Consider the following 23,409-nt stretch of genomic DNA (forward strand, 5'->3'; position numbering starts at 1 on the left):
ATCAACCATACTACCCTTGGTATGGAAACTACCAATTTATGAATCGATCCACCCTCTTACGTGTCGTGTACAGACTGCGATAATGCTGACACACCAAAAGTAATTGTTTTATCCTCTCTTTAGACGCTTATTGATCTACTTGCTAATTTCCTCTTAATAGCTATCTACTTTCCATCTATACTTCTATAAGCGTTCAAAGGATTTATTTTTACATGTAAAACACTTTCTTGTATATAATATGTAATGCTGGTTCTTTGGTCAAAAATTTGCATACTGTAGATCTTGTTTTACAGAATGCCTCTGAGCCACTTTTTAACCCTCTCTTTAGGATGCGCTGATTTGTGGGTGGTCTTATTTATGTGCCTCCACTTAGACAGCCTCTTCTCCCTGCCAGCCATGTTGTAATTTTTAGCACTTCCATAGCGAGTCTACTGACAGATATAAGTTAGAACGATACGCTACTTTGTATTAGAAATGGCAACAGCGGAGGATGCATGTGCATGTACGAGCCAGTCTTCCCCTCAACAAGAGGATAGAGAAAAACAAGGAACTTATTGACTACTTAATCTGACTACAATGGTGCACTTTAGGTAAACCTGGAGCCTATTCTAATACACTAAGAGTAGTTTATTTGCCGTATAAGAGGTGATATTTTTCTTATCTTTGGGGAACGTCGCCGCACTGTGAATGTAGACACATAATTAGCTGCTAGCCAATTGTTGGACAGTTGGATACAAACAGACAAAAGTGTCAGGCAGAAAGAATCAGTATTAATCAGCAATGTCAATCGCATACTTTTCCACGAAAATCGGCCGATTGATTGGCACATCCCTAATACTTACTGTACCTTGCAAATTAAAATATCTTACAATGTAAGTGAACAATTTTGACACCTGTTTTGGCATCAGACAGCTGAAAACATAAAACCACACTAACAACAATTTAAACAAACCCAATAAGTCCATTAAAATGGTCAATGAATTGAAGAGTTGAACCAAGAAAACATTTAATCAATAATAATGATTTAAATACAATTTTACAGACTAAAATAATTGAAAGACTGACACACTCTAATTTGATGTATCTGTAAATGTTTCTTTTTATCTGAAATACATTAACACTGTACAGTAAATCCAAGTTTATCCTTTTTAAATAATTGGTTCTGAGCGCGACTGTGGTAGTGACATTTTGACAAAGTAGGAATTAATAATCATAATTACAATATTTTTTTTTAGAAATGGGGCATAAAAAACATGTTTACGTCCTTCTAAATATGTTTTTTAAACATTTATTAGATCCGTCTCAACATGAAATAACCCAATTATAGTAGTAATGCATTATAAGGCTCTGCCAATCAGTGGCGCTCTGATTTGTCTCATCTAGTGGCCAATACTGCTATAAATAAAAATGAATATTAGTAGTTCATTTAGCCATTTTTATGCTTAAAATGTAGGTAATTTTCAAAAGATACACACTGTATTGTTTGTACTATGAGGCAAACTTAAAAACCTTTTATTTTCTCAAAACTCGACAGTGTGCCTAATGTACGGTATAATTTTGGTTGTGCTTACCGGCCTCAAAGCTATTTTATTTGGACATGGTGAATTGATAAATGTGACCAGTAGATAGCAGTCACACATAAAAGATACATGTAGACTGGAATATGACTCAAGTACACAACACTAAAAGTGTATATGTTCCATTAAAAATATATCAAAATGTTTTAGTATGACTTTGGTTAGCTATGAAGCCGCACCGCTTGATGAATTGTACTGTGGTTCAACATACAAATATTATTATGGTGTGTGTATAAGGTAGGACATATTATCTGCCGTTTTGTTTCACAATATTATGCAATAGCAACCTTTCTTACCTTCTGGTACCTGCTGATCTGTAGTTGGGATCTGTATAAGTCCTGAAAATGTGTGTGTTTCCGCCTTTGTAGTCGGTGCCGACGCCGTAGTCTATAAGCTTCTTCTTTGTCTCTATCTTCTTGTTATTGGACATTCATTATCCGCTGTTGCCATTTCTAATATAAAGTAGTGTAAAGTTCTTACTTATGTCTGTCAGTGAACTCGCCGTGAAAGCGCTAACACATACCGGTATAGTGAGTTTACATAATTCACCCAAGGAACTTTAGTTATTAGAGAGTTCCGGTCAAACGTTTTTTTCACAGGACACATTTCTGGTGTTGTCATTGCACTAGTGAGCCACGGATGAGGAGATCCTACTCCGTTATTGATTTAAGTAAAGTCTGAATGCCATTAAGACAATTAGCTCCATCTTTTGACACTTCTTCCACTCCCGTCCTTGCACGCTACACCGCTGCAACAAAGACAACGGAGAAAAGACGCTGCCGAAGGTGAGCCACGTAAAAAGACCGCCCACAAAACGGCGCCTCCTGAAGCGACTGTCAGAAAGTGGCTTGAAGATGATCGGTAAAACATCATTAATGCAACATTTTGATCAAAGATTCACTATTGCATGTTATGTAGATCACAAGGAAGTGTTTTCAATTCATAAAAAACAATATAACACTTTTAATGCGCCCTATAATCCGACACACCTTTTGTATGAAAATAGACCTGACTAGACCCACTCAATTGGTGTGCCCTACGGTCCGGAAAATACGGTACATGCTTTAAAAAAAATCTGCAATAGAGTAAAACGGCAAACTTAAAAGCACCACATGGCGATGGATGACTATGTAGCAATACAAAAAATCTGTATAAAACAAATACATTCTATTGGTAAAATGTACTACATTTTGTTTTATGTTGCAGAGCAAAAGCAAGTCAGACTTTGGAGCATCTGACGAGCTCTCTAGTGAAGAGGAGGACGGGGTGCAACCAGTTGAAGTGATTCATCCTCCTCAGGAGAAATGCGCAGCCCCGCAGTCTTCTTTGAGGTCAAGAAAGTCCAACCCAAAAGCTGCGGTGAGGCCTCAGGTGAACTTTACAATCCATGTGAATTGTCTGATGAGTAACACACTTCCCAGTATTTTTTGGACTGGTTCCTAGTTGGGTAAAGATTTCGGACAAATTATACGGTTATCTGTATTTTTATTTTATCTAGCTGACCGACGTTTACTTGTGCTGCTGCAACGCATAAACAAAGGGTCTGACAATCAGTTATAAATAATGACAAATAAGGACGCAACACCACACAATGGTTTGTAACACAACAATATTTCCTCCCCAAGTCACACACGCTAATAAGAGTTGGTGTCTGTTTGAAGTGAACACGCTTTACTCACTAGTCACGATCGCCACTACTGCGCTTCATCAAGCGTCCTCTTAGCGATCCAGTGAGCCATTATTATTCCACTCAAAAAAGTGAAAAGTTGAACTAATATAATAATCAATAAAGTTGCTATGAGGCAAGATAGCATCCAATGACAAAACTGTAGTCTCCATCTAACGTCACTCCATCGTTTGTGTGGTATCGAAACACACCTTAAATGCACACCCACTTAACATACTAATTGATTTATGTTATATGTTTTATGTGATGTATCATGTAGAATCAAATGAATAGGTCAATATTATTTCCATCTTAGTGTAATTGTAATAAATAGAAACACAGTGATGAACCTGTGTGGTCTTTCAAAGATGATGACAAAACGACTGCATTGCACCTTCCTCTGCTAAACATTGTTGACTTGTTTTAGACCTAAAAAGTAGATTTTGATAAAATACTTTCCTGCTGTGAGATGTTACATGATGTTCCTAGTGTACATCCTCTTGTGCTAATAAAAAATGTTTTTCAAATTTTTTTACACCGATTACATATAGTATGTATGCAGTAACATATTGTGTCGTTTATCATTCTATTATTTTGTCAACATTATGAGGGACAAGCTGTCAAAATCTATTATTAATCCACTGGTTAATTTACTGTTAATATCGGTTTATTTTCCGTTTCAACATATTCTCTACACTTCGGTTAAAATGTCATAATCAGCTAATCAGCTCATGTAAAATTTGTTTTGGATAATACCACAAATTTAGGTACTGATCCGATGCCAAGTAGTTACTTGATCATATTCAAAGTCTTCATGTATGTCAGGGACATATTTCCTAAGTTTATAAACATAATATGATTTTTTTAAAAAGGAAAAAAGATATTGTGACAATAAAAACATATTGACGTACAGTTGTGATCAAAATTATTCAACCCCCACACAATTTTGGTGTTTTAGCTAGTAGGACATGTAATCCGTATTTTGTTCATAGTCATATCAAATAAAGATGCATTAAATAGACAAATGCAACTTGAATTACAACATTATATTTTGTAACATACCAAACAGTGTCATTTCTCTTAATATCTCATTGACAAAATTATTCAACCCCTTGAAGATCACAACTCTCAAGAACAGAATTTGAATAAGGTATTTTCAATCAGGTGTTGAAAACACCTGTAGATGTGATTAGAACCATAGCGAGCAACAATTAAACTGATTGAAAAAGACTGTGACGCTCAGCTTCTTGTAGATGGTCAATGGTGTATTTGCAACATGGTGAAGTTAGGGAGTGGTCAAAGAAGTCAAGAGTGGAGGTAATTTCTCTTCAAAAGAAAGGATATGGATATAAGAAAATAGCAAAGACATTACACATTCCAAGAGACACAGTGGGGAGCATAATTCGCATGTTTAAAGCTAAAGGCATAGTGGAAACACTACCTGGGCGTGGTAGAAAGAGGATGCTGTGCGCAACTGCCGTCCAGTATTTGAAGCGTACAGTGGTGAAAAACCCCCGGGTAACAGCTGAGAAACTACAACAGGACATTGCAGAGGGGGGAACGCAGGTTTCGTCCCAGACACTAGGGCGCGCACTACGAGATGAAGGCCTCCATGCCAGAACTCCCAGGCGCACCTCACTTCTGACTATCAGGCACAAGAAAAAAAGACTCCAGTATGCCAAAAATCATCTGGACAAACCCCAAAGGTTTTGGGAAACTGTTCTATGGAGTGATGAGACAAAAGTGGAACTCTTTGGGCCTATAAATCAATGTTAGGTCTGGAGGAGAAAAAAATGAAGCTTACAAAGAGAAGAACACCTTGCCTACTATTTAGCATGGTGGGGGTTCAATCATGCTCTGGGGCTGTTTCTCTGCCTCAGGTACCGGGAATCTCCAGCGCGTTCAAGGCATTATGAATTCCATTTCCTACCAGGATATATTAGCTGCAAATGTCATGAAGTCAGTGACGAAGCCGAGGCTTGGGAGACGTTGGACCTTCCAACAGGACAACGATCCCAAGCATACCTCCAAATCAACATCAGAGTGGTTGCAGAAGAAGGGCTGGAAGACTCTGGAGTGGCCTTCACAGTCGCCAGACCTAAATCCTATAGAAAACCTGTGGTGGGACTTGAAGAAGGCAGTTGCAGCACACAAGCCCAAGAATATGAAAGAACTGGAGGCCTTTGACCAAGAGGAATGGGCTAAAATACCTGTAGATCGTTGCAAGAAGCTTGTGTCCGGTTATGTATCACGTTCAAGGATGTAATTACTGCCAAAGGGTGTTCTACTAAGTACTAAAGATGCGTGTAACTAGGGGGGTGAATAATGTTGTCAATGAGATATTAAGAAAAATGTCCTTTTTTGGCATTTTGTAAAATACAGTGTTACAATTTAAGTTGCATTTGTCCATTTGACACATCTTCATTTGATATGACTATAAACAAAATACGGAATAAATGTCCAACTTGCTAAAACACCAAAATTGTGTGGAGGTTGAATAATTTTGATCACAATGGTAATCCTAGTAGTATCGACTTGATACGCTCTTGTACTTGATATCATTACAGTGGATGTCAGGTGCAAATCCACCCAAGGCATTTGTTTACATTCCTGTAAGCTACGGTGTGTAGTGAAGCATGTTTAGTTATTCCTTGTCCTGCAGGAATGATACTTTAACTCATTTTATTTGTCACCATGGAGGCGAGGATAAGTGATTTAGAAGTAGCTAAAACACAGCCGAATGTGGATAGATGCTAGCTGCCAGCTAGCTAGCCATGTCTTAAAGCACCTTTACCTGAAGGCATTTCAGTGTTATAACTTCACCTTTGTTTATTTTTTAGGCCAAAATGCGTACCTTCCCCCTTTTCTGTTTACACATTATGTCTGCTTATAAGTACTCTGTGATTGTGCACTGCCGAACATGCTCCAATGCTCGTAAAACCAGCAATGTCACAACGTGACAACGCGCCGTCATGCCCGTTAAAAAATAAATTAATTGGGGAACCGGTACTTTTCAAACAGAGTATAGTACGGTTTTTGATCCATTGGTACAGCAATACTATTCTAGTACTGGTATACCTAGTCGTTACAGAAGTAAACAAGGCAGGAGTTAAATTTTCACATTCTCTTAATATTCAACTATATTAATTATATATCCATCATATTAATTGTATAGCCATAATACTAATATAATATGTACGTACACATCCCTAGTCCTGTAAATGGTGGTCAAACATCTTAATAGTATGATAGCTTTTTTTATCCTGATCTGCTGCACCATCTTGTGACATAGAATTAACTGCATGTGTGTTATTCTGGTCTGCATCGGTGCAGAACAGCACAGCATCATACGAAGAGATGTTCCTCATATGTTACTTGTGCAAAGGTAGGAATGCGCCAGTGCCTTCAGGGTGAAGCCGCGAGAGTTAGAGCGCCTCAGACCGAGCACGGGCTCCCGTCCGGCCTCTGACACCGACGACACCTTGTGGGAAGAGCTTCTCCAGGGTCCGGACACCGTCTCCACCGGCAGCAGCGACAGCGAAGACAACGGGAGGTTTGCCGCCAGCTTAGCGCTTCAGCAGAACATCACACTGAGCAGCGATGACGAGAGCCTGCAGCAAGGCATCACTGGAGTACGGTTACCAACTACGCCTTTCAGAGATAGTTTCTGTGTTATGATTGTGCGCATTAATCATGTGCATTGTGTGGCAGCACCAGCTGTCTTGGCTCCAGGCGTGCCATCCTGCCAAGGACCGAGTCAGTGCCATCATTTGGGAGCAGGGCGAGTGTAAGAAAGCAGACATGTCCGTGTTGGAGATCAGCGGGATCATACTCACTCGGGTACGGCAGCCAGAGCCTTTTTAAACCTCTTACATGACAATGTGCTGCACTACAAAAAACATGCTGATGTTGCAAAAGGCACATAAACTTGAAGGAATGGAATAAAAAAAAACAACAGGATGATACATCATGTGTGCCACCAGAGGGCAACAAAGCCAATTGATGTGACTGTAACATATCAGTGTGCCTGAAGAGGTTGGCCGACATAATGAAAATAACTGACTTCACTTTTCCACATTTTATGTTTCAGCCTTATTTCAAAATGGAATAAATTAATTGTTAGCCTCAACATTCTACAGATGTATTACAAACAACAATATTATATATATATATATATATATATATATATATATATATATATATATATATATATATTTCACGTGCATAAGTATTCAGACCCTTCACTCAGTACTCAGGGGCGTTATAGCTCGGATGTTAGAGTGGCCTTGCCATCAACTTGAGGGTTCCAGGTTCGATCCCCGCTTCCGCCATCCTCGTCACAGCCATTGTGTCCTTGGGCAAGACACTTTACCCACCTGCTCCCAATGTCACCTACACTGGTTTAAATGTAACTTGGATTTTGGGTTTCACTTTGTAAAAGCACTTTGAGTCACTAGAGAAAAGCGCTATATAAATATAATTTACTTTACACTTCACTACGTTGTTGATGCACCTTTGGCAGCAATTACAGCCTCAAGTCTTTTTGAATATGATGCTACAAACTTGGCACACCTATCTTTGGACAGTTTCACCCATTCCTCTTTGCAGCACCTTTTAAGCTCTATCTAGTTGGATCTGAAGCGTTGGTTTTCATCCAGTATGTCTATGTACATTGCTACATTCATCATTCTCTCTATCCTGACCCCTCTCCCACACTCTGCAGCTAAAAAATATCCACCATTATGCTTCAGTGCAAGAACGGTATTGGTCGTGTGATGAGCGGTGCCTCGTTTTCTCCAAATGTGACGGTCAGCATTCATGCTAAAGACTTCAATCTTTGTCTCATCAGACCAGATAATTTAGTTTCTCATGGTCTGAGGGTTTATCAGGTGCATATTGGCAAACTTTTTACTAAGAAACGGCATCCGCCTGGCCACTCTACCATACAGGCCTGATTGGTGTTGTCCTTCTGGAAGGTTCTCCTCTCTCCACAAAGGAATGCTGTAGCTCTGACCGGGACCAATGGGTTACCTCCCTGACGAGACTCAGATGAATGCAGCAATGTACAGAGACATTTTGGATGAAAAGCAACGCTTGCAATCCAACCTGATGAAGCTTAAGAATTAAGGCTGTATATGCTGCCGAAAATGCATCAACAAAGTATTGCAAAAAGACTGTAAATACTTATCTACATGTGATTTATTTTTATTTTTAATACATTTTCAAATTGTCATTATGGGATACCATGTGTAGAATTTTGAGGACACAATGACTTTTTTCCACTTTGGAGTAAGGCTGTAAGGCCCTTTGCATACTTTGCTCTGAAGTCTAATTCCCTCTACAAATGTTTTGTTTTATTTTTTTTTTTTTACAAACCCTCACAAAATGTCCCCTTGTCCTCTCGTCTGTCACTAACAGGTGAAGCTTGCAGAGCAAGGCATGGGCTACCTGGTGTTCGGTGGGCTGGTGACTGCCACGCTGGCGCTGTTGCCCTTTGCCTTCCGCTTAGCCCAGCGTCTGGACGTGTCCAGCTTCTGCTCGCTGTCGGCTCCCGAGCTGGTGGAGCTCTTATTCAGGCCGGCTGGCGCTCACAACTACGCCTTTTACTTCATCACCATAGTGCTGAGAGTCTGTCTCACTGGACTCTTCTTCTTTATGATGTGTGTGGCCGAGAGGACCTACAAGCAGGCGAGCAAATCATTACCTCTTCTGAGGAGGCTTTTACACGACATTAAAAATGTGTCGTCGTCGTACCCCCCCCCCTCCCCCCCCCCCCCCCCACACACACACACACACACACACATTTTATTGGCATCACATTATTCTACAGGTTATTTTTAGGGGTATAATGCATTAATGTTAAAGGGGAACTGCACTTTTTGGGAATTTTGCTCATCATTCACAATCCTTATGAAAGACAAGCACACGTGTTTTCTTTTTTTATGAGTTCTAACTTGCAAATAAACGTTAAAGTCAGCTAACAATATAGTCGCTCTATTCCGCCTATAAAAATATCTCCATCCAGGTTTTATATACACGCTGTAAGTATATGTAATGTAGTAACATTCATAACATGTAATATATACATGATGTAAGTATATGTGTAACGTAGTAACATTCTTAATAACATGTAATACATACATGATGCAAGTATATATGTTATGTGGTAACATCCATAATAACATGTAATATATACATGATGAAAATGAATTCTAACTTGCAAATAAACGTTAAAGTCAGCTAACAATATAGTCGCTCTATTCCGCCTATAAAAACATCTCCATCCAGGTTTTATATACACGATGTAAGTATATGTAATGTAGTTACATTTATGATAACATGTAATATATACATGATCTAAGTATATGTGTAACGTAGTAACATTCTTAATAACATGTAATACATACATGATGTAAGTATATATGTTATGTGGTAACATTCATAACATGTAATGTATACATGATGTGAGTATATATGTAATGTAGTAACATTCATAACGTAATGTATACATGATGTAAGTATATATGTAATGTAGTAACATTCATAATATTTAATATATACATGATGCTAGTATATATGTACTGTAACATTCATTATAACATGTAATATATACATGATGTAAGTATATATGTAATGTAACATTTATAATAACATGTAATGTATACATGATGCTAGTATATATGTACTGTAACATTCATTATAACATGTAATATATACATGATGTAAGTATATATGTAATGTAGTAACATTCATAATAACATGTAACATATACGTGATTTAAGTACCCCACCTACCACCCCAATGCAGCTGATATAGGCTCCAGAGACCACCCCGCCACCCCAAATGGGACAAGCGGTAGAAAATGTATGGATGGATGGAAGTATATATGTAACGTTATTCATAATAACATGTAATATATACATGATGTAAGTATACATGTAATGTATTAACATTCATAATAACATGTAATATTTACATATTTTTCTAATTTCAGGCATACGGAGGCGCATTAATTTCCCAGACGTATCACAGTGTTCACTTTTCATTTTGACGACAACACTACAAATTGCGGCAGACTTCATGAAAGACTACAAACATAATAAAATCATGACTGTCATTAGGATGCAGACTGATTGGATGTTTAAATCCCACAGTTTAGATGAATAATTAATCATAATTCATGTTAAGGGTTTAAAAAAAAAAAACTGGTGCCGAAACTCGTGTCTTTCTTGCCATCTCTGGGTATAAGTTGACCAACTTCTCGGTTTACATCCATAACTAGGGCTGGGAATCATTGGGCTCCACAGGATTTTATTAAATTTGATTCTTGAGGGTAATGATTCGATTCACAATAATTTTTTGATTCAAAACGGTCCTTTATTCAAAATCAAGATTTTTTTTAATGACATTTAGTCTATATTACTTTAAAAAAAAACTGGTTTTGTTTAACAGAATTTTACCCAAACATTTCATAAAGTCAAATAAATACAAATAAGGCAACAAGAGAAGTCTCCAACACCTTTCTTTTTTAAAGTAAATCTGTACAGCAGATATAGATCATCAATATTATTTGTCTTAGTGGCTGGACAGGACGGATTTATTTTAATCAATTTAAGAGTCGTTACAAATAAGAATCGCGATTAATTTGAAAATCTTTTTTTTAACACCCATATTTACCACTTTTTACTATCAAGGTGTGCGGCATGATTTATAATCTGGAAATAACATTCACCAGCTAAAAGGAGCTCATGAGCAGCAGCATAGTATGTCAACACGGAAGTGTTATTTACGGCACAGCTAAAAATTGTTTGTCTGCGTAAACGCTTATAATGACAATATTGCTAATACTTGATCAATATTCAGGTCACGAGATGAAAATGGAGTATTGTTGACACTTTTTGAATGCATTTTAAAGTGATTTAGAGCCAAAATGGATTATTCACATTTTTGGCACCATTGGTAGCCACCTAGAACAAGGCGATTATTACAAATTAGAATGCAAAAAAAAATAAAAAAACCTCTTATTAGGACTGTGAATAATTGGCTAAGTTTCCCATTTAATGCAACAACCAAGCATTATGTCAGTATTTTTTACAGTTTTCCCCTTTTTTAAGATCAGGTTTAAATATTGATATTTTCTTTTATTAACTGTGATTTATGACGATTATGAGAATGCGGGGGCAAAAGCATAGTTTTTTTTGTTTTCATTGCCAAATATGAATTTCTTTGGACATGTTGCTTGACTTCCATCAACTGGACATTGTCTCCTCAACAGAGACTTTTATTCGCCAAACACTTCAACCACCTCACATCAGCCCGCAAGGCCAAGAAGTCGGAGATCCCTCACTTCCGCCTGAAGAAGGTGCAGAACATCAAAATGTGGCTGTCTCTGCGCTCCTTTCTCAGGGTGCGTGTCCCTCAAACGCTGTCAGACTGGCTTTACCGCAGGCTTTTTTGTCACGTTCACTTTGCTGGCTTGTTGCAGAGGCGCGGGCCGCAGCGCTCCGTCGACGTCATCGTGTCCACTATCTTTCTGCTGGCGCTCTCCATCTCATTCATCATCTGCGCGCAGGTAACATGGTGCGCGGCTCTTGATGTGCAGGTCCGAGGATGGAACGAGTTAACGCTTGCATTTCCTTCCAAGCTTCTGCAGAGCCACAAAACCTTCCTCGAGTCACTGACCAACTGGGAGCTGATGGTGTGGGCCTCGTCGCTCATCCTTTTTCTGCTGCGGTTCGCCACGCTGGGGTCGGAGACAAACTGCAAGTACAGCAACTCCTCTGTGCTTCTCACTGAGCAGGTCAGAATTTGATTTCACTTCTCTGCTTGAATGTAGATTATTCAAAACCACACAGAAGGTACACGATCTGATGCAGGGGTATTTAACTAATTTTCATGGTGGGCCATGTCACGGGTTACAGCTGCTCTCAGAGGGCTGCTTGTAGATCTAAAACATATAACGTGTAAATGTACCAGGGATGTAACGATTACTGTTATTATAATAAACCGCAATAAAATCCCTTATTGTTTTGTATTATTGTTACAGTAAATATCTTATTAATTAACTTACTTTGAAAAATTACCTGCCAAAGCAGGTAGCGCTCTAATCGCTAGCTAGCTCAAATAATAACATAAATACCAGGCACATTAATACAATACAAACACCTGTTCTGCCTTGAATATTAAACACTTTAAAACAGGAGTTCTTAACTTTTTTTTTACCTCGGGCCCCAACTTTTCCACTACAGAAAGGCCTGGGACCCACTTAAATGTTAACACTGAATTAGTAATCGTACTTTTAACTTTAATTAAATAATTACAACTAACCTACTTACAGTTTACAACTTGTCAAGTGATATGAAAGCATGTAGTATTTACAAAGATTGTTTTCAAAGTTTAGGTCAGGCAGATTACAAAAATAAATACTAATCAAATATACTGCAAAAGAAGGGACTCATAAAAATTGTGAAAAATAAATGTACATACAATTAATTACACTGCTAAAATAAATACATTCTAACTACATTGACAATTAATAGTATATGTTTCTTAAACAAACTGTCTATAAAATTAAGTTAAATTAAGTTAAAAAACAGCTTCATCCATTTTAGTCATAGTTTTTGCGCTTAAAAAACTCCTCTTAGACTTTATAGCTCCAGGCATCTTCTGTTTGATAGTGTCATTACTGCCACAAATGGTGGATTCATTGATTGATTGAAACTTTTATCGGTAGATTGCACAGTACAGTACATATTCTGTACAATTGACCACTTACAGGTAACACCCGGATCAGTTTTTCAACTTGTTTAAGTAGGGGGCCACGTTAATCAATTCATGTGAATAGTGTATTACATCCAAGTACCGCTCCAGCCCATAGGGACCACAGCTGAGAAACAGATATTTTGGCGATCACGGCCCAACAATGGTTAAAAAAGCCTGTTGTTAAAGTAAACCAGAATAAGTGAAGTTAAATACCGTATTTGTCGGACTATAAGTCGCAGTTTTTTTCATAGTTTCACACATATACTCCGAAGCGACTTATGTGTGAAATTATTTACACATTACCGTAAAATATCAAATAATATTATTTATCTCATTCGCTTAAGAGACGAAGGAAATGTCAGCAATCGTCACACACACACGTCATCAATCGTCACATACACGTTAACCAATAAGAATTCGGCGGGGGAGGGTCATGGCAGAAGTGCATTGTGGGTCATGGAATGCTAACTGCTATATGCTACTGTTGTAGCTATTAAAATGGATCATTTCATCGTTGGCGGTAACTTATAAAAACTGAGAAGGGCTGAACAAAAATGGCACCGAAAAGGAAATCATGTACTGCAGATTAATCAATATCAAATAATTATATTTATATAATTCGTGGAAGAGACGAAGAAAATGTCAGCAATCGTCACACACACATCAGCAATCGTCACATGCACGTCAAGCAATAAGAATTCGGCGGGGGAGAGTCATGGCAGAAGTGCATTGTAGGTCATGGAATGCTAACTGCGATATGCTATATGCTACTGCCGTAGCTATTAAAATGGATCATTTCATCGTTGGCGGTCACTAAGAAAAACTGAGAAGGGCTGAACAAAAAATGGACTGAAAAGGAAATCATGTACTGCAGATTACAAGCTGGACGTAGTGAAATATGCAGCAGAAAACGACAAGAGGAAGCGGCGCATACTTTTGGAGTTGGCAGAGTTGTTTAGAAGCGACATCGAGGAAGAAGATTTCATCGGATTTGTCAATTACGAGTGACAGATTGTTTGGTAAACATATAGCATGTTCTATATGTTATAGTTATTTGAATGACTCTTACCATAATATGTTACGTTAACATACCAGGCATGTTCTCAGTTGGTTATTTATGCGTCATATAACGTACACTTATTCAGCCTGTTGTTCACTATTCTTTATTCATTTTAAATTGCCTTTCAAATGTCTATTCTTGGTATTGGATTTTATCAAATAAATTTCCCCCAAAAATGCGACTTATACTCCAGTGTGACGTATATATGTTTTTTTCCGTCTTTATTATGCATTTTCGGCCGGTGCGACGTATAATCTGGAGCGACTCATACTCCGAAAAATACGGCATCTTTATATTGCGCCTCGCGTTGTGAAACCTTTTATTTACACTTCAAAGCTATATTTAAAGCAGGTTAAATGGCACGAGGAGCAAGGTGGGTCAAGTGTCTTGCCTAAGAACGCAACGATTAGGATGGCGTAAGCCAGAAGAATCCAAACATATTTAAAAGAAACCTCTAATAATATTTTAACAAGCAATATTTAATAGAGTATTGTTTGTTTTGCTTACTCGTATATTTTAAGTAAAACTTAACAACCGTTAAGTTAACCCAGCTTGAAGACCTTTAATGGAGAGGATATATCGAGGACCCAGATTTCCCTCGCCCGGACGCGGGTCACCGGGGCCCCCTCTGGAGCCAGGCCCGGAGGTGGGGCACAATGGCGAGTGCCTGGTGGCCGGGCCTGTTCCCATGGGGCACAGCCCGAAGAGGCAACGTGGGTCCCCCCTCCAATGGGCTCACCACCTATAGCAGGGGCTATAGAGGTCGGGTGCGATGTGAGCTGGGCAGCAGCCGAAGGCAGGGCACTTGGCAGTCCGATCCTTGGCTACATAAGTTTGCTCCTGGAACGTGGACCGTCACCTCACTGGGGGGTAGGGAGCCTGAGCTAGTGCGCGAAGTAGAGAAATTCCGGCTGGATGTGGTCGGACTGTTTGTGCTTACGCACCAAACAACAGTTCAGAGTACCCACCCTTTTTGGGTACACTCGAGGGAGTACTGGAGAGTGCTCCCTCGGGTGATTCCTTTGTTCTGCTGGGGGACTTCAGCACTCATGTTGGCAACGACAGTGAAATCTGGAGAGGCGTGATTGGGAAGATTGGCCGCCCGGATCTGAACCCGAGTGGTGTTTTGTTATTGGACTTTTGTGCTTGTCACGGTTTTTCCATAACAAACACCATGTTCAAACATAAGGGTGTCCATATGTGCACTTGGCACCAGGACACCCTAGGCCGCAGTTCCATGATCGACTTTGTAGTTGTGTCATCGGATTTGCGGCCTCATGTTTTGAACACTCGGGTGAAGAGAGGGGCGGCGCTTTCTACCGATCACCACCTGGTGGTGAGTTGGCTGCGATGGTGGGTGAGGATGCCGAACAGACCTGGCAGGCCCAAACGCATTGTGAGGGTTTGCTGGGAACGTCTGGCAGAGTCTCCTGTCAGAGAACATTTCAATTCCCACATCCGGAAGAACTTTGAGCATGTCAAAAGGGAGGTGCTGGACATTGAGTCCGAGTGGACCATGTTCCGCACCTCTATTGTCGAGGCAGCTGATTAAGGCTGTGGCCGCAAAGTAGTTGGTGCCTGTCGTTGCAGTCATCCTAAAACCTGTTGGTGGACACTAGCGGTGAGGGATGCCGTCAAGCTGAAGAAGGAGTCGTATCGGTTTCTTTTAGCTCATAGGACTCCGGAGGCAGTGGACAGGTACCGTCAGGCCAAGCGGTGTGCAGCTTCAGTGGTCGTGGAGGCAAGAACTCGGACATCGGAGGAGTTCGGGGGAAAGCCATGGCACGAGGAGCAAGGTGGGTCATGGACCACCATCCGCCGCCTCAGGAAGGGGAAACAGTACACTGTCAACACTGTGTATGGTGCGGATGGTGTTCTGCTAACCTCAACTGCAAATGTTTTGGATAGGTGGAAGGAATACTTCGAAGACCTCCTCAATCCCACCAACACGTCTTCCTATCAGGAAGCAGTGCCTGGGGAATCTGTGGTGGGGCTGAGGTTGCCGAGGTAGTTAAAAAGCTCCTCGGTGGTAAGGCCCCAGGGGAGGAAGAGATCCGCCCGGAGTTCCTTAAGGCTCTTAATGCTCTGGGGCTGTCTTGGTTGACAAGACTCTGCAGCATCGCATGGACATCGGGGGCGGTACCTCTGGATTGGCAGACCGGGGTGGTGGTCCCTCTCTTTAAGAAAGGGGACCGGAGGGTGTGTTCCAACTATCGTGGGATCAGCCTTCCTAGTAAGGTTTATTCAGGTGTACTGGGGAGGAGGCTACGCCGGATAGTCGAACCTCGGATTCAGGTGGAACAGTGTGGTTTTCGTCCTAGTCGTGGAACTGTGGACCAGCTCTATATTCTCTGCAGGGTTCTTGAGGGTACATGGGAGTTTGCCCAACCAGTCTACATGTGCTTCGTGGACTTGGAGAAGGCATTCGACCACGTCCCTCGGAAAGTCCTGTGGGGAGTGCTCAGAGAGTATAGGGTATCGGACTGTCTTACTGTGGCGGTCCGCTCCCTGTACGATCAGTGTCAAAGCCTGGTCCGCATTGCTGGCAGTAAGTCGGACACATTTCCAGTGAGGGTTGGACTCCGCCAAGGCTGTCCTTTGTCACTGATTCTATTCATAACTTTTATGGACAGAATTTCTATGCGCAGTCAAGGCGTTGAGGGGTTCCGGTTTGGTGGCCCCGGGATTAGGTCTCTGCTTTTTGCAGATGATGTGGTCCTGATGGCTTCATCTGGCCGGGATCTTCAGCTCTCACTGGATCGGTCCGCAGCTGAGTGTGAAGCAACCGGAATGAGAATCAGCACCTCCAAGTCCGAGTCCATGGTTCTCGCCCGGGAAAGGGTGTAGTGCCATTTCCGGGTTGGGGAGGAGATCCTTCTCCAAGTGGAGGAGTTCAAGTACCTAGGAGTCTTGTTCACGAGTGGCGGAAGAGTAGATCATGAGATCGACAGGCGGCTCGGTGCGGCGTCTTCAGTAAGGCGGACGTTGTACCGATCCGTTGTGGTGAAGAAGGAGCTGAGCCGGAAGGCAAAGCTCTCAATTTACCGGTCGATCTACGTTCCCATCCTCACCTATGGTTATGAGCTTTGGGTCATGACCGAAAGGATAAGATCACGGGTACAAGCGGCCAAAATGAGTTTTCTCCGCCGTGTGGCTGGGCTCTCCCTTAGAGATAGGGTGAGAAGCTCTGCCATCCGGGAGGAGCTCAAAGCAAAGCCACTGCTCCTCCACATTGAGAGGATCCAGACGAGGTAGATCGGGCATCTGGTCAGGATGCCACCCAAACACCTCCCTAGGGAGGTCTTTAGGGGTTTAGGGCATGTCCAACCGGTAGAAGGCCACGGGGTAGACCCAGGACACGTTGGGAAGACTATGTCTCCCGGCTGGCCTGTGAACGCCTCGGGATACCCCCGAAAGAGCTAGACAAAGTGGCTGGGGAAAGGGAAGTCTGGGCTTTCCTGCTTAGGCTGCTGCCCCCGCGACCCGACCTCGGATAAGCGGAAGAAGATGGATGGATGGATGGATGGACTTAACAACCGTGATATTACTTTATAATATTGTTACGTCTCTAAAATGTATAATTGCTTCATGATATTATACAATTGTCCCTTCATTTAATTTAAACCAACAAACTGATGGAAAACTTGCTTTGGAATCGCAAGTCTTTAATAAAGAAAGTAGAATTGATTTAAAAAAGGATTATTATAAACAAAAAAACAAGATTTTATTTAATTAAGAAAAACTGACCCAAAATGCACTTTGCAAGACAGATAATGTCTTATTTCCAGGTTTTTGCACATTAAATAATATGGTTTGACACGTGTGATCTATTGAGATCTAATCGTCATCTACACCATATATGTTTTTACTTGTTTATATATTACCATTTAAAGTCTATTGTCAAGAAAATATTATTCACATTATTCCCTCGTTTATCGCTGTTGACCGCAATAAATTAATTTCCGTGAAGTAGGAATCATTTATTATAAATAAGATATTTTATAACAAGAGCATAAAAAACATGTTTACCACATCGTAAATAAGTTTTTTCAAAGAAATAACATCCTTCGGTCACCTTTACACTCTTTTAATCCAGTATAGTAATGCTGTCTGAGGCTGAGCCAGTGGCCACAATACTGGACGGTGGGCTCTGTAGTATTGATATTTTTAGCTTAGTTTGTCATTTTTTATGCTTGAAAACAATCCATCCATCCATCCATTTTCTACCGCTTTTTCCCTTTGGGGTCGCGGGGGCCGCTAGTGCCTATCTCAGCTACAATCGGGTGGAAGGCGGGGTATACCCTGGACAAGTCGCCACCTTATCGCAAGGCCAACACAGATAGACAGACAACATTCACACTCACATTCACACACTAGGGCCACTTTAGTGTTGCCAATCAACCTATCCCCAGGTGCATGTCTTTGGAAGTGGGAGGAAGCCGGAGTACCCGGAGGGAACCCACGCATTCACGGGGAGGACATGCAAACTCCACACAGAAAGATCCCGAGCCCGGGATTGAACCCTGACTACTCAGGACCTTCGTATTGTGAGGCAGACGCACTAACCTTTCTACCACCGTGAAAACAATCAATTTACTAATAATTAAAAGATTTGCGGTGTGGTGAAGCCGCAATATTTGAAGTGCGATGTGGCTAGGGACAACTGTACATTGGTGGCTATTGGGAAATATTTTTTTATTTAAATACATGCAAAATACATTAAAAATTTGAATATCGTGCCAATGCCCATTCATGTCAGCAGTTCAACATCAAATGTGAACCTAGTATGTGATATAAATGCAAAGTAGGATATGTTAAGCCTTTATTATCATTTTGATAATCATGGCTTAGTTTTTGAAAACCCTAAATGTTCTGAGATTTTCAATTAGAATTTTTCACAAGCTGTAATCATCAAAATTATCACAAAGGACGGCTTGAAATATCATGAGTTGCATGTCCTGAGACTGTCATACTTAAGTTTCACTGTAAATGTAATTGGTTGTATAAACAAACTTTGCCCGTTACTCTAATTTTTTTTTAGATTCACCTGGGTCAATGGTACAGGATAATGCATAGAAAACTACTCACATAACAAAAAATACTCCTTTAACCAATCAAAACTGAGCTCCATTGCAACTTTTAATGCATGTACTAGACATGTTGACTATGCAGGTGTGCCTCATGTCATGAGCACTGAGCGCCACTGTGTCTTTCAGATCAACTTGTACCTCAAGATGGAGAAAAAGCCCAACAAGAAAGAAGAGCTCAGTATCGTGAACAACGTCTTGAAGCTCGCTTCTAAACTCATGAAGGTGAGAGGTGGTGGTGGCTCACAACATATCAATGCAATACACAGAGTTTGCAAATGTGCCCCCTCGGTAGTGCCAACCTCTATCTTCTGGTCAATGACCACATCATTCTGGTCCCCAAACCAAGTTCACATAGACTTGGTCCACTCCTCCCAACATACAGTAGATAGTTGTATTACCACTTGAAGTTCCCTGTTGACCTCTGACCCGTTTACACGGAACCTTTGCCAGGAGCTCGACACTCCCTTTCGCCTTCTCGGTCTGACCGTCAACCCGCTCATCTACAACATCACCAGAGTGGTCATCTTGTCGGCCGTGTCCGCCGTGGTCAGCGACCTACTGGGCTTCAACATTAGAGTGAGTCTCCACTTGGTTCAATTTCAATGTAAAATAGTCTCCATTCCGGTAAAACACTTTGTTCTAGTGTTTGATTTTTTGTTATTTCAAAGCTTAAAGCTAAAAAGTTCCACCATGTTTGGTTTGAGTTTGTAGAATGTGGCTTGTGGCGTATGAGGTGACGCCAACATTTCAACAAAAGAAACATAAAATTTCAGCTAATCTTTGGTCTTTAACGTTGTATTTTTTACAACAAGTTCATATGTCTATTTTAACATCTTTTTTATTTAAATAGTGTTCCTGAGCATCTGCAGACAGCACCACCGTTTGAGTATCAATGATCTAGAGCAGGGGTGTCCAAACTACCTTTTATGCTGTCATTCTGTCACCATCTAGTGGATAATGCGAGTAATTCAGGTCAATGACCTTTATTATGCTCTGAATAGTAAATCCATCCATCCATCCATCCATCCATTTCTACCGCGTGTCGCTTACAGGGTCGCGGGAGGTGCTGGAGCCTATCCCAATGCGCATCATTAACTTATATGACCCAATGCAAACAACCTTCCCATGTCATGGTGCAAAAAAAACAACCAACACAAAATGTCAACACACATGGTCACACATAGCACAACCTGCTCCCTGAACTTTATTGGTATTATAAAAAATATCCATGCGCCACAAAAAAATTAAAAATTACACAATCCATTAAAAAGCATGATAAGAAAAATGCTAAACACTTTTCACACTTATCCATATTTGGTACATTTTAGCTGCTTGATATTTCTGATTGATTACAAAACTTAAAAGAGGTGGTCACAGAAGTAAACAAGGTGAGTCAAACTTTCACATATTCATAATATCCAATTATATTAATTATTAAACATATATCCATCATATAAATATAATATGTACACATATATGTGTAAGCTACAGTATATACTGTATATGTATACAGTATATGTTTATATAGGTTGTACGGTAAACCGGTACTAATAAAGTATTGCGGTACTAATCAATTGAAATCGCTACTATACCACCTTTGAAAAGTGCCGGTTCCGCTCTTTCATTTGAGTGCCGCTTTGTGTTGGAGACTACAGAGCAGAGGCGCATGATGTTGAGCGTGTCAAAACGCACACACAAAGTTTATATAAGTAATAACATCTTGGAAAGGAAGAATGGCAAAAAATTACAAATCTACTTGTTAATAAAGAGGGTGGTGAAGTACAACATAGAGGTATTCGGGCTTCAAAACTAACATTAAATGTGACTCTTTAAACATGGAGGCACCACGTTGGAAGTACTGTTTTACACTTTTCCTGCTTGTCGGTTCCCAGACCGTGGTCAAGGAGAGCAGGGAAGACGTTTCACTTCACAATGGGTTTGTAAAGCTCCGCTCTTTGTTTGGAATGACGAGGCCGTTGATTACAACTTGGTCACTTAATTTGTAATTTCCACAGGGCACAACCATACATCCACCATGCTATTAACACTCCTGCACATGCTAGCGCTACGTCTTCTAACTTGCCCACTCACTCACTTACTTACTCACTCACCAACCCCACAATCTGTCATTCTTATGGGGTTACACACACACATACGCTTCTCTCACAACAGCTGCTTTAAAACACGCCTCGCCAAATGTGGCGATTAGTATTATCACCTTTGCTTCAAACTTATATAAACATTTAAATAATAGGCATTCAGATCTCCACAAGGAGTTCAAATAGTGACAGGTAATAATGTAGTTGTTACATCTGTCCTACTGTTCGGTCCGGTAGAGACTGTAGTAGAGGAGCACAGGGAAGACGTTCGATGCCATTTCAATGCCTTTTAATCTTAACCTTGTAAAATTGTTCTTTGATTGTGAGTGTTTAATGTAGTGGAAGATAGTCTGTTAAAACACAGCCTATATTGACATTTTTCGTAGTTCCCTTTATTTGGAAAAGTATCAATATACATTTTGCTACCGGTACTACATTTTTTGGTATCGAGACAGCCCGTGTGTGTGTCTGACTCTCTGTCTGTCTGTCTCTGTCTCTGTCTGTGTCTGTGTGCGTGCGAATACAGTACAGGCCAAAAGTTTGGACACACCTATTCATTTCAATGTGTTTTCTTTATGACTATTTACATTGTAGATTGTCACTGAAGGCATCAAAACTATGACCCCTGTGAAGTGAAAACCATTTCAGTTGACTACCTCTTGAAGCTCATCGAAAGAATGCCAAGAGTGTGCAGAACAACAATCAGAACAAAGAGTGGCTATTTTAAAGAAACTAGACTATTAAACATGTTTTCAGTTATTTCACCATTCATTTTTTGTTGAGTTATGTACTTGATTCATACAATCTACACTGTAAATAGTCATAAAAATTAAGAAAACCTGTTGAATGAGAAGTTGTTTCCAAACTTTTGGCGTGTGTGTGTGTGTGTGTGTGTGTGTGTGTGTGTGTGTGTGTGTGTGTGTGTGTGTGTGTGTGTGTGTGTGTGTGTGTGTGTGTGTGTGTGTGTGTGTGTGTGTGTGTGTGTGTGTAAAAATGTATGTATGTGTGTATGTGTGTAAAAATGTATGTATGTGTGTATGTGTATTACTTTACATGCAGTCGGATTTTGGCCCTCTACCAAATTTTTCGTGCCCAAAGCGGCGCCCAAGGGAAATAGTTTGGACACCCCTGAACTAGAGAGTTAAAGAGCTGCAAGTGCGAATGGTTATTGGCATGGATTACTGAATGTATAATGAATGATTGTATTATTCTTTTTTAAGGTGATTCAACAGTTGAACATGTTCTGCTTCTTTTGCAGCTGTGGAAAATCAAACCGTAATGTGAACGCTCCAAAAAGAACTTAAAGTTTCTTGAATGAAGGTGGTCAGAAGCCGGACACCTCTCGCTTTCACCACTCGTGCAAAACTACTGACCACATGTCCGTCACACACTTAATACTTTTGACCCTTGAATGTAGATTGATAGATAGATAGTACTTTATTGATTCCTTCAGGGTAGTAAAACATGACAAGGACAGAGTGAAACACAGACTATGTAGTTCAGTACTAACCTTCAAACATATATGACAATGCTATGCAATGCCAATAAATAAGCACAGGTGGCCATATTAAGGAAACTTAGGGATTTAAACGTATTTATTTTAGCACGTTGGTGTTCAATGACCACTATCTGCCTTCCCTGCTGAGGACCACTGTTGAATATAACTATGCAATGAATTGATGGATGTTTGATTGAATAAATTGTTTTACTCAATTTGCTTGAAGAGCATTCACACATTATTGTGCATCAAAACGTCTCAGCAATATTATTCAACTACCACATTTCTCAAACATTCACATGTTGTTTGTCGCTTTCACCTCACTATAATTCCTGGTTTTCCCTGAATTACAAATTTGCTGGCCCAAAATTCCCATTGAAATGAATTGAGAACTTATTATTCCTCATTTCAACATCAATTCAAATCATTCCAGCATTAACATATTCCGCTTATTTTGAACATTCCGGCTAACAATTGTAGGTCCCGTTTACACTACGCACCAAATCTTTTTTTTCTTCCCCTCATATGACATGGGTCAAAACAATTTTTTGCCAGTCTAAACGCTCAAAGGTGCTTCAAATCTGATCTTTTGACATCAGATTCACACCACATCAGAAGGTAGTCCTGAATCCGATTGAAATCTGGTCTTTTCAAATG

General features: G+C 40.3%; 1 protein-coding gene across 2 annotated transcripts in view; it reads left to right on the forward strand.

The window, feature by feature from the left end:
* phtf1 (putative homeodomain transcription factor 1) overlaps positions 1-22,967 on the forward strand; it is a 45,564-nt gene extending 22,597 nt beyond the window's left edge. The window contains exons 8-17 of one of the 2 annotated variants that reach the window (XM_061886018.1): positions 2,784-2,948; positions 6,633-6,875; positions 6,955-7,083; positions 8,662-8,931; positions 11,519-11,650; positions 11,729-11,815; positions 11,888-12,043; positions 19,282-19,377; positions 19,606-19,731; positions 22,513-22,967. In XM_061886018.1, coding sequence (XP_061742002.1) covers positions 2,784-2,948; positions 6,633-6,875; positions 6,955-7,083; positions 8,662-8,931; positions 11,519-11,650; positions 11,729-11,815; positions 11,888-12,043; positions 19,282-19,377; positions 19,606-19,731; positions 22,513-22,533 — 1,425 coding nt within the window. In that variant the 3' untranslated portion in view covers positions 22,534-22,967. The remainder of the gene's footprint in view (positions 1-2,783; positions 2,949-6,632; positions 6,876-6,954; positions 7,084-8,661; positions 8,932-11,518; positions 11,651-11,728; positions 11,816-11,887; positions 12,044-19,281; positions 19,378-19,605; positions 19,732-22,512) is intronic. The other variant, XM_061886028.1, reaches the window with a different exon arrangement.
* Positions 22,968-23,409: the final 442 nt, after the last annotated feature.

This window comes from Nerophis ophidion, linkage group LG02 (genome assembly GCF_033978795.1).
Source record: "Nerophis ophidion isolate RoL-2023_Sa linkage group LG02, RoL_Noph_v1.0, whole genome shotgun sequence".
Taxonomy (NCBI): domain Eukaryota; kingdom Metazoa; phylum Chordata; class Actinopteri; order Syngnathiformes; family Syngnathidae; genus Nerophis; species Nerophis ophidion.